We start from the raw sequence: 12,983 nt of genomic DNA, 5'->3' as shown, positions 1-12,983 counted from the left end.
CTTTCAGAATTGGACTTCGGGTGTTGGCCCAAATGCCCTCCTCCTATCTACCCACTTCCTACGTGGTCTCAAGCAATCTTGTGGCATAAATTATCTATATGCAGATATCTATATGTAATAGTCCATATGTAGTTAAATATATGTGATCTACATATAGAATACTCCTAAATATGTATCTCAACCCTGAATTCTGGCTATTAGATATTTCCACTGGGTGTTCTGTAGGTATCTCAAATTTAACAAAAGCCAACATTCTTCATCCTATGTCCCCAGCCAAGGCTACATCTCCTCAGTCTTTCTCATGTCAGTGAATGACACCATCACCTTCTCAGTTGCTCAAAAGCCAAAATATTAAGATTTATTCTTGATCCCTCTCTTTACCTGACCCTTCACATTCAGTCCATCAACAAATCTGATGGTTGTTGCTCTTACCCTAACAACAAAAATTGAAGAAGAATTAAAAACTTCCTGAGATAAACAAAAACTGAGGGAGTCCATCGTTACTAGACTGCTCTACAAGAATTGCTAAAGGGAGTCCTTCAAGCTGAAATAAAAAGCAAGTAGATAGTAACTCAAAGCCAGAAGAAATAAATAAAAAACAACCTAAATAAAAAATGTAACTACATAGGTAAATATAAAAGCCAGTATTCTTGTATTTTTGTTTGTAAGTACTCTATTTTTCCTGTGTGGTTTAAAAGAAAAATGCATAAAATAAAAATTAAAAATCTATGTTAATGGACACACAGTATATAAAGATGTAATTCATGATAATAATAACATACTGGGGGAGAAACAGAGCTCCATGGAAGCAGAGATTTGCATACTACTGAAACTAAGTTGGTGTTAATTTGAACTAGTCTGTTATAAAATTAAGATGTCAATTGTAATTCCCAGGGGTAACCACTAAGAAAGCATACGGAAAAGGAAAGGTATAGAGAAAAGGAAAAGAGAAGGGGATCAGAATGGTACTCTGCAAAAAACCCCAATTATCTACTAAAGAAAGCAATAATGGAGGGACTGAACAACCACAAAATATGACATGCAGAAAACAAATACCAAAATGACAGCAGTAAGTTCTTCTTTACCAGTAATTACGTTCAATGTAAATGCATTAAAGCCTACAATTAAAAGGCAAAGATAGACACAATGGATTAAAAAAAGATCCAATAATATTCTGTCTAGAAGAGACTCACTTTAGATCCAATGACACAAGTAGCTCAAAGGTGAAAGGATGGAAAGATATCTTCCATGCAAACTGTAACCAAAAAACAGCTGGAATAGTTATACTAACATCAGACAAAATAAACTTTAACACAAAAATTGTCTTTTATATGCTGATAGAAGGCCAATCCTTCAAGAATATATAACAATTATAAACATATATGCACCTAAAAACAGTTTCAAAATATATGAAGCAAAAATTGACAGAACTGAAGGAGAAATAGACATTTTAATAACCATAATTGGAGACTTCAATATCTTACTTCCACTAATGGATAGAACAAGTATAGATCAATATAGATCAATATAGAAATAGAGGATTTGAACACTATAAATTAATTAGACATAAGAGACATATACAGAATTCACCTCTCAATAACAGCAGAATACACATTATTTGCAGGTGCAAATGGAACATTCTCAAATACAGATCACATGTTAGGCCATAAAATGAATCCTAATACATGTTAAAAGATGGAAATCATACAAAGTATCTGCTCTGACCACAAGGGAATGAAACTAGAAATCAATAACAGAAAGAAAACTGGAATATTTACAAATATGTGGAAATTCAACACCACATTATTAAATAATCAGTGAGGTCAAAAGAGAAATAAGGGATATTAGAAAATATTTTAAAATGAATGTAAGTGAAAATGTAACATACCAGAACTTATACAAATCCTTCTCAAACACTTAACAAAAAACTGAAAAGGAGGGAATATTTCCAAACATTTTATGAGGCCAACATTACCCTGTTTGATTATCAAAGCCAAAGACACCACAAGAAGAGAAAATTACAGGTCAATATCCTTGATGAACATGGACAAAATCATGAACAAAATATTAGCAAACCAAAGTCAACAGTACATTAAAAGGATCACACACACACACACACACACACACTCCTAGACATATGTTCAAACTGCTGAAAACCAAAGATAAAGAGAAAAATCTCAAAGGCAGACACATTATTTTAAGAGGAACAAAGATTAAAAAAATATAGTAGGCATCTTGTCAGAAGTTCCGTTAAGCCAGAAGAAGATGAACACCTTTAAAGTGAAAAGAATGAGAGGGAGAAAGAAAGAACCGGTCAATCCAGGGAACCCAGCAAAATATCTTTCAATGATAGAGGTGAATCAATTTCAGACAAGGAAAAACAGAGAGAATTTATTACCAACAGACTTGCACTTCAGTTGTTAAAAGAAGTTTTTTAAGTAGAAGGTATATAATACAAGACAGAAACTTCAATCTATACAAAGAAAGATCTCTTGAAATAGTGAAATTGGAGGGGAATAGAAAACGCTTTTTTCTTATTTTCATCACTCTAAAAGATAACTATCTATAGCAACAATAATAACAATATATTGTGGGTTAAGAGCATTTATAAAAGTAATATGTATAGCAACATTAGCACATAATTCCCAAATAGCACAAAATCCTCAAATATTTGGAAATTAAATAACACACTTCTAAATAACCCATAGTAACTTCTAATAGGAAGTTACAAGGGAAATTAGATAATATTTTAAATGGAAAGAAAATAAAAATACAAAATTTCAAAATTTGCAGAATGCAGCTAAAATAGTGCTTAGAAGGCAATTTATAACATTAAATGTTTATATCAGAAAACAAGCAAGGTCTGAAATCAATTCTCTAAGCTTATCAAACTTATCATTAGGTGAGGAGATTGACTCTAACAAAATAATAGTATGTATATTAGGATGAACATTTAACTCCGTGGTCCTGAACTTCTTTTACCTTAGAATTACCTGGCAAGCTTTAAAAAAATGTCCATGCTTAGGGGTGGGGTCTGGACACATTTGTAAACTTGTTCAGGTGATTCTAACGTAGAGTGAGAGTTAGCAACCACTGGTTCAACTGAATGAGAATGATTTACCATAGAAATGGGAGAATATGAAAAATATTTGGTACAGCAGGTGATATGTTGGTTTTTTCTCCTTAAAGCATGAGAATTACCCGAATCACAGAATTCAAGTCTTCAACTATGTTCTTGTTGATGAGGATTGCATCAGAATAATCCAGCAGTAACTGGAAATTCTCCAGTTCTACTTGCCCTTGTTTAAGGAGGATTTGGATTGTCAAATTCAACTGGAATTTCACTTTGTCTTCCTGTAATCTAAATTGAAAAAGACTTTAAAGTAAGTAGTTGTAATACATTTATATTCCAAATTTCATCTATCATCTGATATATAAATTTGATAAAATATATCTGATATAAAAATTGAATATAAAATTCAAAATTAATTTTCCTTAAGTTGAAGGAAAACATGCTGGAGATTAATGTGGAAAATATTTTCCCAATGACAAGCTTTCCTAGAGGTCTCTATGGTACCTCTTCTTGCTGATGTGGAATTACACTTGGGCTGCTCAAAGAATGGTATGGACAGAAACACATTCATAAGGTTTTACTTCATGATTAAGAAAAGATTAATATGGTTTTGAATGTAAGTGGAAAAAACAGAGATGCTACCAAATAACAAATCTGTTAAAGTTCTGACTTTGTGTATTGATCTCTGATATTATATTAACAATGTTTAATCTGCATACTACTTATCAAATCTATTTTTAGGTAATTCATATTCCTACTTATCACCTAGATCTGAAAATGATGAATTTGGGAACATCAGAGAAGTATTTATCCACGTGGCTGTAAATATGGCCAAAAGTGAAGCAAGGACTTAAAACAGTATCCCAATTACTCTGGAAAATACAACAAGCTCCCTTGAAGAAAAAATATTAGCTGCTTAGGCATCTACATGGAAATTTCTTGGATATCTACTTAATTTTCCACACAGTTTGCTTGTGTGGCTTGAGCTTAAAAGTACTTACCAGCAGAAACGTGTTCTTTCTGTGGAACACGTGTGGAAGGAGATTAAAATAAAAGATTTTCCCCAAGTTTGCCTATTTGATTAAGTCACAGGAATGTGAGGTATAGTATAGGGAATATAGTCAATAAAATTGTCACAACTTTGGGCTTCCCTGGTAGTGCAGTGGTTGAGAGTCCGCCTGCTGATGCAGGGGACAAGGGCTCGTGCCCCGGTCTAGGAGGATCCCACATGCCGCGGAGCAGCTAGGCCCGTGAGCCATGGCCGCTGGGCCTGCGCATCTGGGGCTTGTGCTCTGCAACGGGAGAGGCCACAATGGTGAGAGGCCCGCGTACCGCAAAAAAAAAAAAAAAAAAAAATTGTCATAACTTTGTGTGATGATAGATGGTAACGACTTATCATGGAGATCGTTGAGTAATGTATAGGAATATCAAATCACTATGTTGCGCATCTGAAACTAATTTTGTAAGTCAATTATGCTTCAAATTTTAAAAAAGGGAAAAACAGAAATTGAAGAGTAAAAAAAAACTTGACGATTTGCAGTAAGAACAGTGGAGCATGTAGGCAAATTTCATTCTGAAATAAGGTCTTATGTAACAAAATGCACTTTCTCAAGGAGAAGTTATAAAGCCATGAATATAGGTAAGCCAGTGCCAGCTGAAAACCAGTGAGTCAGCATTCTCTCCCCATGATAACACAACCTAATTTAGCCCTAGATTTTGAATAAATGAACATGAATGAAAGGTTCAAATTACAGGGTGAGCTCACGGAGTACTTTTTCAATTTCATGTTGCACCTTCTCATCATCCTCAGTTCTCCTCTGGAGGAAAGCCACCATTTCTATTAAGCCAGCTGCTTTCTGCTTTACCTGAGAAACCAAACCACCAACATCTCAGAACATACGGAGCTTTAGAAATAAAAGCAAACTAATTTTAAAGAACTTTAAAAAATATACATCTTTTAACTTTGTTACAAAACCTTAACAAGTCCAACTTTCTAAGAAATAAACCAAAATTTAAATCCTGCCATTATGTAATATAAGAAACCCAAAACTTACATGGTACATCCCATGAATAATTAGAAAAGTATCAAATTTGCTTCTCACTGAAAGACAATACGCAAGCAACTAGAATTTTTCTTATATCTTATCATCTTAGATAAAGTTTTACAATCATAGATACTTTAACAAAAATATGACAGCCTGACGCATGCGGCACACAATTTAGGTAATCTGGTGGCAGGGCCAGGGGGCAAGGTGTGGTCAAGAAGCAGCAAGAGGAAGAAGTCTCTTCCTAATTAAACACACTCTCAAATTGCTACCCTTTGTTACATTAACAAAATATTCTAGCAAAACTATAAAGCTGATTCTGGTGAAATATAATTCTTCTATGCAAAAAGGGATGAGGACTACTCAGGACCAGAGCAGACAGGAGAAGTTGTATCTACAACAGTGTTGTCCAAGAGAAATGCCATGTGAGCCATCGATGCGAGCCACATATGTAATTTTAAATTTTGTAGGAGCCACATTATACAAGTGAAATGAAACAGGTGAAATTAATTTTATTATCTTATTTAATACAATATATCCAAAACATTATCATTTCAACTTGTAAAGAATATAAAAAATATTAAGACACTTTCCCTTCTTTTTTTCACGCTAAGTCTTCTAAATCTGTGTGTATTTTCCAGTTACAGTATGTCTCAATTAGGACTGTCCACATTTATTTCAAGTAAAAAATAACCCCATGTGGCTAGTGGCCGTCAATTTGGGTCTACAAGTACTTAGCCTTCAATAGGACTGAGGTTAATATTTTATTTCTTTATCATTATTATTAATATTACTATTACCCTAGTGCAAAAACCTAAATAACTAGCCTTTCTAGAAGCACTGACCACCGTAAACTATATATTTGATACTAGTACACTAAATGAAATGAAATAAAATAATAAAATGTTATTATATACTTTCTGTTCATTTTCCACTTTCGCTCGTCTGGTCATGCAGAAATGTTCCCAGACGGAGGGGTCCAAGCCTTGTGGCATGTTATTAATACTGTCCAAGTCATCCATGGCTTTCATTAACTGGGCAAAGGCATCCTTATTCAATTTCCCAGATCCTGGTCGCTCTCCAAAAGGCACAAGACTGGTCGTATCTGAGTGCACTTTTTGTTTGTGAATCCTGGTATTACCAATAAAAGCCCATCAACCTTTCACATTCTCACATACAAAAAAAAAAAAAAATCACTGTTAAATTAACGTAACCCTTAGCAGAGGTGTGATACTGCAAGACAGTTTCCTGTGGCTAGTGGGTGGATTACCCCAAAGAGAAAAGCACCCACTTGGACCTTCTTCCATCCCCTCTGGATCCCCAGACATGACCTCGGCTGGACTATAGATGTCCCCAGTTTCTGTCAGCACTGGCAGTTTTACCTGCACTAGAAAATGTCTCCCTTCTGGGCATTTTAAGCAGGTAAGTAATGCCTGAGGGAAGTGTGGATGTCCCCTGGTTCTGCCCCATACATCCTCTGCTGGTACCCTTGTTGCAGGTGAGTAGCCTGGAGAATGTTCAGCTATATGTGCAACTGGAGAAGTGCCTCTTTTTATCTATATTAATGGATTATTTTTGTTTCCCTGGCCTGCAGCTGGGAAGAGAAGGGTACAGAGATTTGTACCAGGCACTCACTCTCAAGGTGCTTTACAATATGCCGTGAAGTTACTATTGTTATCCTCTTTTTCTAGATGAAGGAAGCGAGGCTCTGAGAGAAGTGACTGGCCAAGGCCATAGGTCTGATAGATGTGGAGTTAGGATTTAAAGCTAATTCTGTTGGACAATAGAGTTTATGCTTTTTCCACTGCTGCCTCCCAGTATATGGGAGGTCTCACTTCTTTCTTCACAGGCTTATGTAACTCACTCCTTTAAAAATAGGGAAAAAAAGACATAAGGCTTACTCTAGACTGAATTCCTCAGGTTGCATGTAACCTGTCAAAGGTGAGAGAATGAGTTTGCATCTCAGACACAAATGAGCCTATATCTTTGTGACAAACTCCATGATTCCTACATTATGTCTGATTAAAAATTATGAAAATCTGAATTGATAAAAATTTGGAAATCTGTGAAATGTAGTTCTAATGCTACTCTCGGTATAAAAATCAGATATTTTAGAACTCTTCGGATAATGGTTATTTTCAATCATTTATACTGGCATTTTTCAAACTTTATCTTGAACACAAATCACATGAGATGCTCCGAGGAAAGGGTACTTGTGGTCGAATAAGTCTGGAAAACATTTCCTACTCTATTTCTAATACTTGGGGATGCAAAGGCTACAAAAAGTTCTGAAATGTTCTTCAGTAAAGAAAATCTTTTATCTTTTTCAGCCCAGTATTTCCTTAAACTTATTTTGTCCTGGAAGACTTTTATGTGTAATTCCAATTAATACTGCAAGGGACTCATACTTGCTGGAACACATCTTGGGAAAAACAGTTTATAAATCTGTCTGCCATTTGTGTCTTACAAGGAACTACTTTCATGTATAAAATAGAACCTATAATAGCACTATGATTACTTAGATACTTAACTATTTTTAAATAGTAAAAAAGAAATCCTTAGTCTTCATTGCCTACTGTAAGATATAAGAATGATCTTTAACAAACTGAGTTATGATCAAGACACTTGAACATTTTCACATAAAAGATGTTACACTGAATATTACAAACTAATCGGGAGAAAAAGCTGACATCTAATAATGCTTACAAATTTTTTTCTCAAAAACATGATAACAAAGAGGAAACAAACCTTGGTCGGCGTTTAAAAAGTTTGTAGAGTATATCCACCTGATGACTGGGAATTTCAGAAAATTCCTTTTTAAAGCTGCGATCTAGAACCTAAGGGAAAACATATCATTGACAGGATTGTAACTTTGTTCAGAAGGCTTTTATTTGTTGACAATACTCTTTAACATATAGGTTGTGTCACTTTGATTTTAAAAATCCATGAAAACTTGGTTTATAACCTTGTTAGAGGGTGACCACTCACTGTGCAAGGATTTAACAAAGATTTACTTTGAACAAGAAGCACCTCAGTAAATTTAAAACATTACTTCATATAAGAGGTCTTAGAAATCATTCAGAACTGAAGTTTCACAAAATGATATTTACCTGTAAAACATGCAAGTTACCTCTATTTTATTCCATTCCGTTCTATTCTATTCTTCAGTTTGCTTTTCTATCCTATTCTTTTCCATTATAAATCTGCTGATCATAGCCTACTAAATTGATTTCATAACCAACTAATGGGGCTTGCAACCTGAAGTTCAAAAACCTCCAAAGTCTAACTGTGCTCTCTCTTTTTTGTACAAGAGAGAGCTTGAACAAGAGAAGTTTACAAAAATTTATTTTACACAGTGATTTTTAGAAATACACAGTGGCATAGAATGAAGTACACCCGTAACTGTGATTACAGTAGGAGAAAAATCTATGAGGAAATTAAATTATATCCCTCTTAATCTTCCCCAAATCCAGGCAGCAGCAACTCTATTGCATTAGCGAGTGGGTGAGACAACAGCTCTCACTTTGTCTTCCGCCAGTAAGTTGTCGTAGTGTTCCTTGTACATATCGTGGTCTTCTCTAGATTTCCGGATGGCCTCTGTAGTCTGGCTCTATAATAACATCGGGAATAGAAGATTGGAACTGGAGATCTTTCAGGATAAACAAAAATATTGGGGATACTGAAAAGAACAAGGAATTCCCTAGTACAAGATAAATGTGAAGTATCGATTACAGATAACATTCACAGAAGAAAGCAAACTGACTGGAGACTGAAAGGACAAACATCCGCTCACCTGTTTCAAAGGGTAGCCAGCTCTGTATGCGAGTGTGTAAGTGACTAGGGAGCACACTACACTCTTGGCAGGGCAGTATGGACGATGAAATTGCACAGGCTTGGGAGTTGCATGGACCTTGGTTCTGAGAGACTGAATATATAAATGGACAACAGCCAGACCGTATATAAAGATAGAGCCCTGACTCATAACCTACAACCAGCCAGGAAGGGAAACCACAGCCTCTGCAGCGATCGGCCCTAAACCGCCAGGACTTGGTCAATAACTTTCAGCTTTCCTAATTTTTGCCACCATTTTCAACTTAGGACCAACCAGAGAAAGCCAAAGCTCCTTCCTAAACCAAGCACATAGGTTGCCAAGCGTCTAATTAACTTGCTCCAGGCTTCTCCATGCCAACAACTTCGAATCAGGGAATAGCTGAAGCCCTCTCTTCTATTCATTATAAAGCTTTCTCATCCCCTGCCTGCCTTTGAGTGTCTGCCAAACACAAGTGATGGTGGCTGATTCCCTTACTATACCAAGCTCTGAATAAATAGTCTGCTTATTCTCATTTGGAGGGTCTTTATTTATATCTACAGTTCCAATTTCTGGTATGTCACACACTAGTGAGTGACTTAGCCTGTTACCAGTCTCTCTGAGATGGACTCCTCATCTACAAAAGAAATCCCGTACTCTGTAGGGTTGTTATGAGTAGGGTTGTATTTAGAAGGTGCTTTGCATATGCTCTTTAACAGACTCTTGGCAACAATAACTACTTATGTCATTTGATACTTTATATCATTCATAAATGTCATTTATTAATACTAATAAAAGCTGACATCTTTTGAAAATTATCATGTGACATGTATTTTGTATTCATTGTCTCTTTAATGAAACATATCTATTCATGCTCCTATTTGAGCTTTTCAAAATATGACAGCTTTTCATTCTATAAGCTAACCCATTACTTATATATTTAGTGAAACTTAGGGTGCCAAAAGGTCCAGAGAGAACAATATTCCCTAGAGAAGAGCTTGAAAATAGCTTTAAAGGTTATGTGTCTTGTCCAAGGTCCCATAGCTAGTCAGTGGTTAAAAGTGGGCCCCTTCAACCATGAAGCCACATGGCCTCATTTTATAAACCATATGTCATATGAAAGTTACATAGTTCGTTTGACTAAATGATTGCAGACGCAGAATCACATAACTTTATGAACAGACTGGAGTGGGCACTTTCATCTGACCCTGGGGCAAAGTCCCAGACAGGGAGCCAAGGAAAGCACACAGTTGAGTAGGAATGTAGAAGGAAGGAAGGGGCTAGGCATGTGAGCTCCTGTTAAGAGGGATCCCCTTTGTCAGAAGATGCTTGTACTCAGGTATCAGACACTATACTTACTTTCTCCTCCTGCTTCCTTGCAAGGTAGTTGTTCAGGAAGGCTTCTCTGGAGCTTATTTCTTCATCCAACAGTAAGGAGAACACAAGGTTGTTTATTTTCAATTCCTCCTGCAGAAATATTTAAAAAGGGGGAAAATGATCAATATGCCTACCTTTGAAAGGATTTCCTATTGAGGGTCACAGACTTGGCACTCATCAAGCAAGTTTATGACATACAAGCAAGAGAAATTCTTTTTAAGAAAAAGGGAATATAAACTTGCAATAACTGCTCAGTTGTTTTTACCTTTTTCAATTTTCATTGTAAGATAAACCACATACATAGGAAAATACGTAAAACAAATGTACAGTTGAATGAGTTATTATAAAGGCAAAACACCCTTGTAATCACCACTCAATTAAGAACTGAACTTTACCGCTTTACCAGAGCCCTTTCCATGTGTCCCCATTCTAATCTCAACCCCGATAATAACCATTGTCCTGACTTTTATAGTAATCACCTCTTTATGTTTCTTTGCAGTATTATTACCCAAATATGTATCTCTAGGCACTATTGTATAACATGCTGGTGAAAAAACTGTCACATTTGAAAAGTCTCTTATAATCCACAGGTTCCCTTTCAGCCCTTTCTTTTCCTCACATTTATTTGCCGTTATCTGTAGTTTCACCTAGTCTGGGTTTTGCTAACTGCACACTTATGGCAAGTTTTTCAGAGTCCTTTATCCCATGTATTTCCTGAAAATTGGCAGCTGAATCAGAGGACAGATCAGACTTATGTTTGATCCTTTTATGAAGATCATAAAGGATATTGTGCTTTTTGATCAGGAAACAGGTAGTATCAAGTTGTCTTTCTTTTTGAGATGTTAGCAACTGTAGATCTCAATGCTCGGGTCCATTAATCCACTGGGAGCTGCAAAATGGTGATGTTATATTTCTATCATTCCTTTTTCACTTACTGATTGAAATCCTCTTATAAAGGGATGCTTCTCCTTATCTATTTGGTTACCTAGCAGTGTAGTTCATATAGGAAAACAGTAAATACTTGACACTTTCTCTTTATTAGTTTTTAGATAACAAATTTGTTGTTATCCTTTGATGGCATTTTTATTTTTAAAATATCACACATTCATTAATCTAACAAATTTGATAGGTTTCAGTTAATTGCAATTATTATTATCATTGAATCTTAAATTGTCCCATTTAGGGGAACTTTTAAAGTTGACTCCTGAGTCCTTTTGATGTTACTTAGTAGTCTTTGATAGTTTCCTCATTGTCTTGTATGAAAAGATGTTCTATCTTTTTAAAATAACAGCTTTACTAAGATGTATTTCACGATCCATACAATTCACTCTTTTAAAGTCTGTAATTCAATGGCTTTTAAAAATCAGATTCCCAGTTGTGCAACCATCACCACAATTTTAGAATATTTCATCACTTCTAAAAGAAATCCGTTAGCAGCCATTTCCCATTTCTCCCCACACCTCCCAGAGGCCTTCGCGCCGCCGACCAAAGCAACCACTAACTTTAACGTTCTGTCTCTATGGATTTGCCTATTCTGGACATTTCATATATATGGAAACATTCACTATGTGGCCTAGAGTGTCTGGCTTCTTTCACTTAGCATGTTTTCAAGGTTCATCCATGTTGTAGAATGTATTGTTACATTCTTTTTGTAGCTGAATAATATGCCATTATAGGGATAAACCACATTTTATTTATCCATTCATAGTTGTTGGACATTTGGATTATTTCTACTTTTTGGCCATTATGACTAATGCACTCTTAAGACTAATGCTGGAGCATTCATTCCCAATCTCCCCCCACCTAACTACCATATGCATACATCCCCTCCCTGCTGGGCCAGTGATTATGTTCTTCTATCTGTGGCCACGATAACTGAGGAACAGCCCCTCTCCCATGGCTACGGGTCTTGCTGGGTCCTGGTAATAGTGCCCTTCCCTTGCCTCTTTAACTCTAGGGATGACACTGGCTTCCCATTGTTTCTAGTCTCCGGCTGTTTCACCATTCTTTACTGTTTCTCTTAACCCTGCCCATACCTCAGTGAAGAGTCCCTGCATTACCTCTCTTAAATGTAACCCTTTCAGGGTACCATTCCTATTAGGACCCTGACAATACAGACATCCTCCTGGAGGTTCCTTAACCTCTCTCATCTTTTTTGGTTGACCCCTTTGCTTTGGTGAGATACATCTTCCATTAGCTTCCAGAGAATGGGTGCATATAAAGTTTTGAGACCTTGCATTTCTCAAAATATTATTCTCCTTTCACATTCAGTTGATAGTTTGGTCAGGTATAGAATCTAATGTTAGGAATAATTTTCCCTCAGAATTTAAAGCCTTCATTTTTGGTCTTCTTGCTTCTAAGTTATTGTATGCTTCATTTATATTCTTACTGCTGAATCAAATTAAGTCAGATTTTTCATCTGATCTTTTAGGGCATGTATATTATTCATTCATTCAACATACAAGACGAGCCCAGCCCTTTGCTAGTTGCTGGAAATACAAAAATGAACAAGACAGACTCGGTCCCTACCCTCACGGAGCTTATTATAGTCTTGGGAGCATTAAAAAGTGATTCACAATAAATTAAAATTCAGTTGTAATAAGTGATAGGAAGTAAAAGAACAGAGTATATAACAAGAAGATCTAACCTAGACTGGGACCTGACAGATGAGTAGATGTAG

General features: G+C 35.9%; 1 protein-coding gene across 1 annotated transcript in view; it reads right to left on the bottom strand.

Annotated features, from left to right (window-relative positions):
• The window catches only part of CFAP43 (cilia and flagella associated protein 43), a 99,001-nt gene that overhangs the window by 5,347 nt on the left and 80,671 nt on the right, over positions 1–12,983 (bottom strand). Inside the window, exons 29-34 of the mRNA XM_079899756.1 lie at positions 10,286–10,393; positions 8,642–8,728; positions 7,867–7,955; positions 6,036–6,249; positions 4,826–4,938; positions 3,202–3,361 (exon numbers count right to left, since the gene is read on the bottom strand). Of these exons, the coding sequence (XP_079755882.1) occupies positions 3,202–3,361; positions 4,826–4,938; positions 6,036–6,249; positions 7,867–7,955; positions 8,642–8,728; positions 10,286–10,393 (771 nt within the window). The remainder of the gene's footprint in view (positions 1–3,201; positions 3,362–4,825; positions 4,939–6,035; positions 6,250–7,866; positions 7,956–8,641; positions 8,729–10,285; positions 10,394–12,983) is intronic.

The sequence above is a fragment of the Stenella coeruleoalba genome, assembly GCF_951394435.1.
Source record: "Stenella coeruleoalba genome assembly, chromosome: 16".
Taxonomy (NCBI): Eukaryota; Metazoa; Chordata; class Mammalia; order Artiodactyla; family Delphinidae; genus Stenella; species Stenella coeruleoalba.
This window is presented reverse-complemented; position numbering and strand designations above follow the sequence as displayed.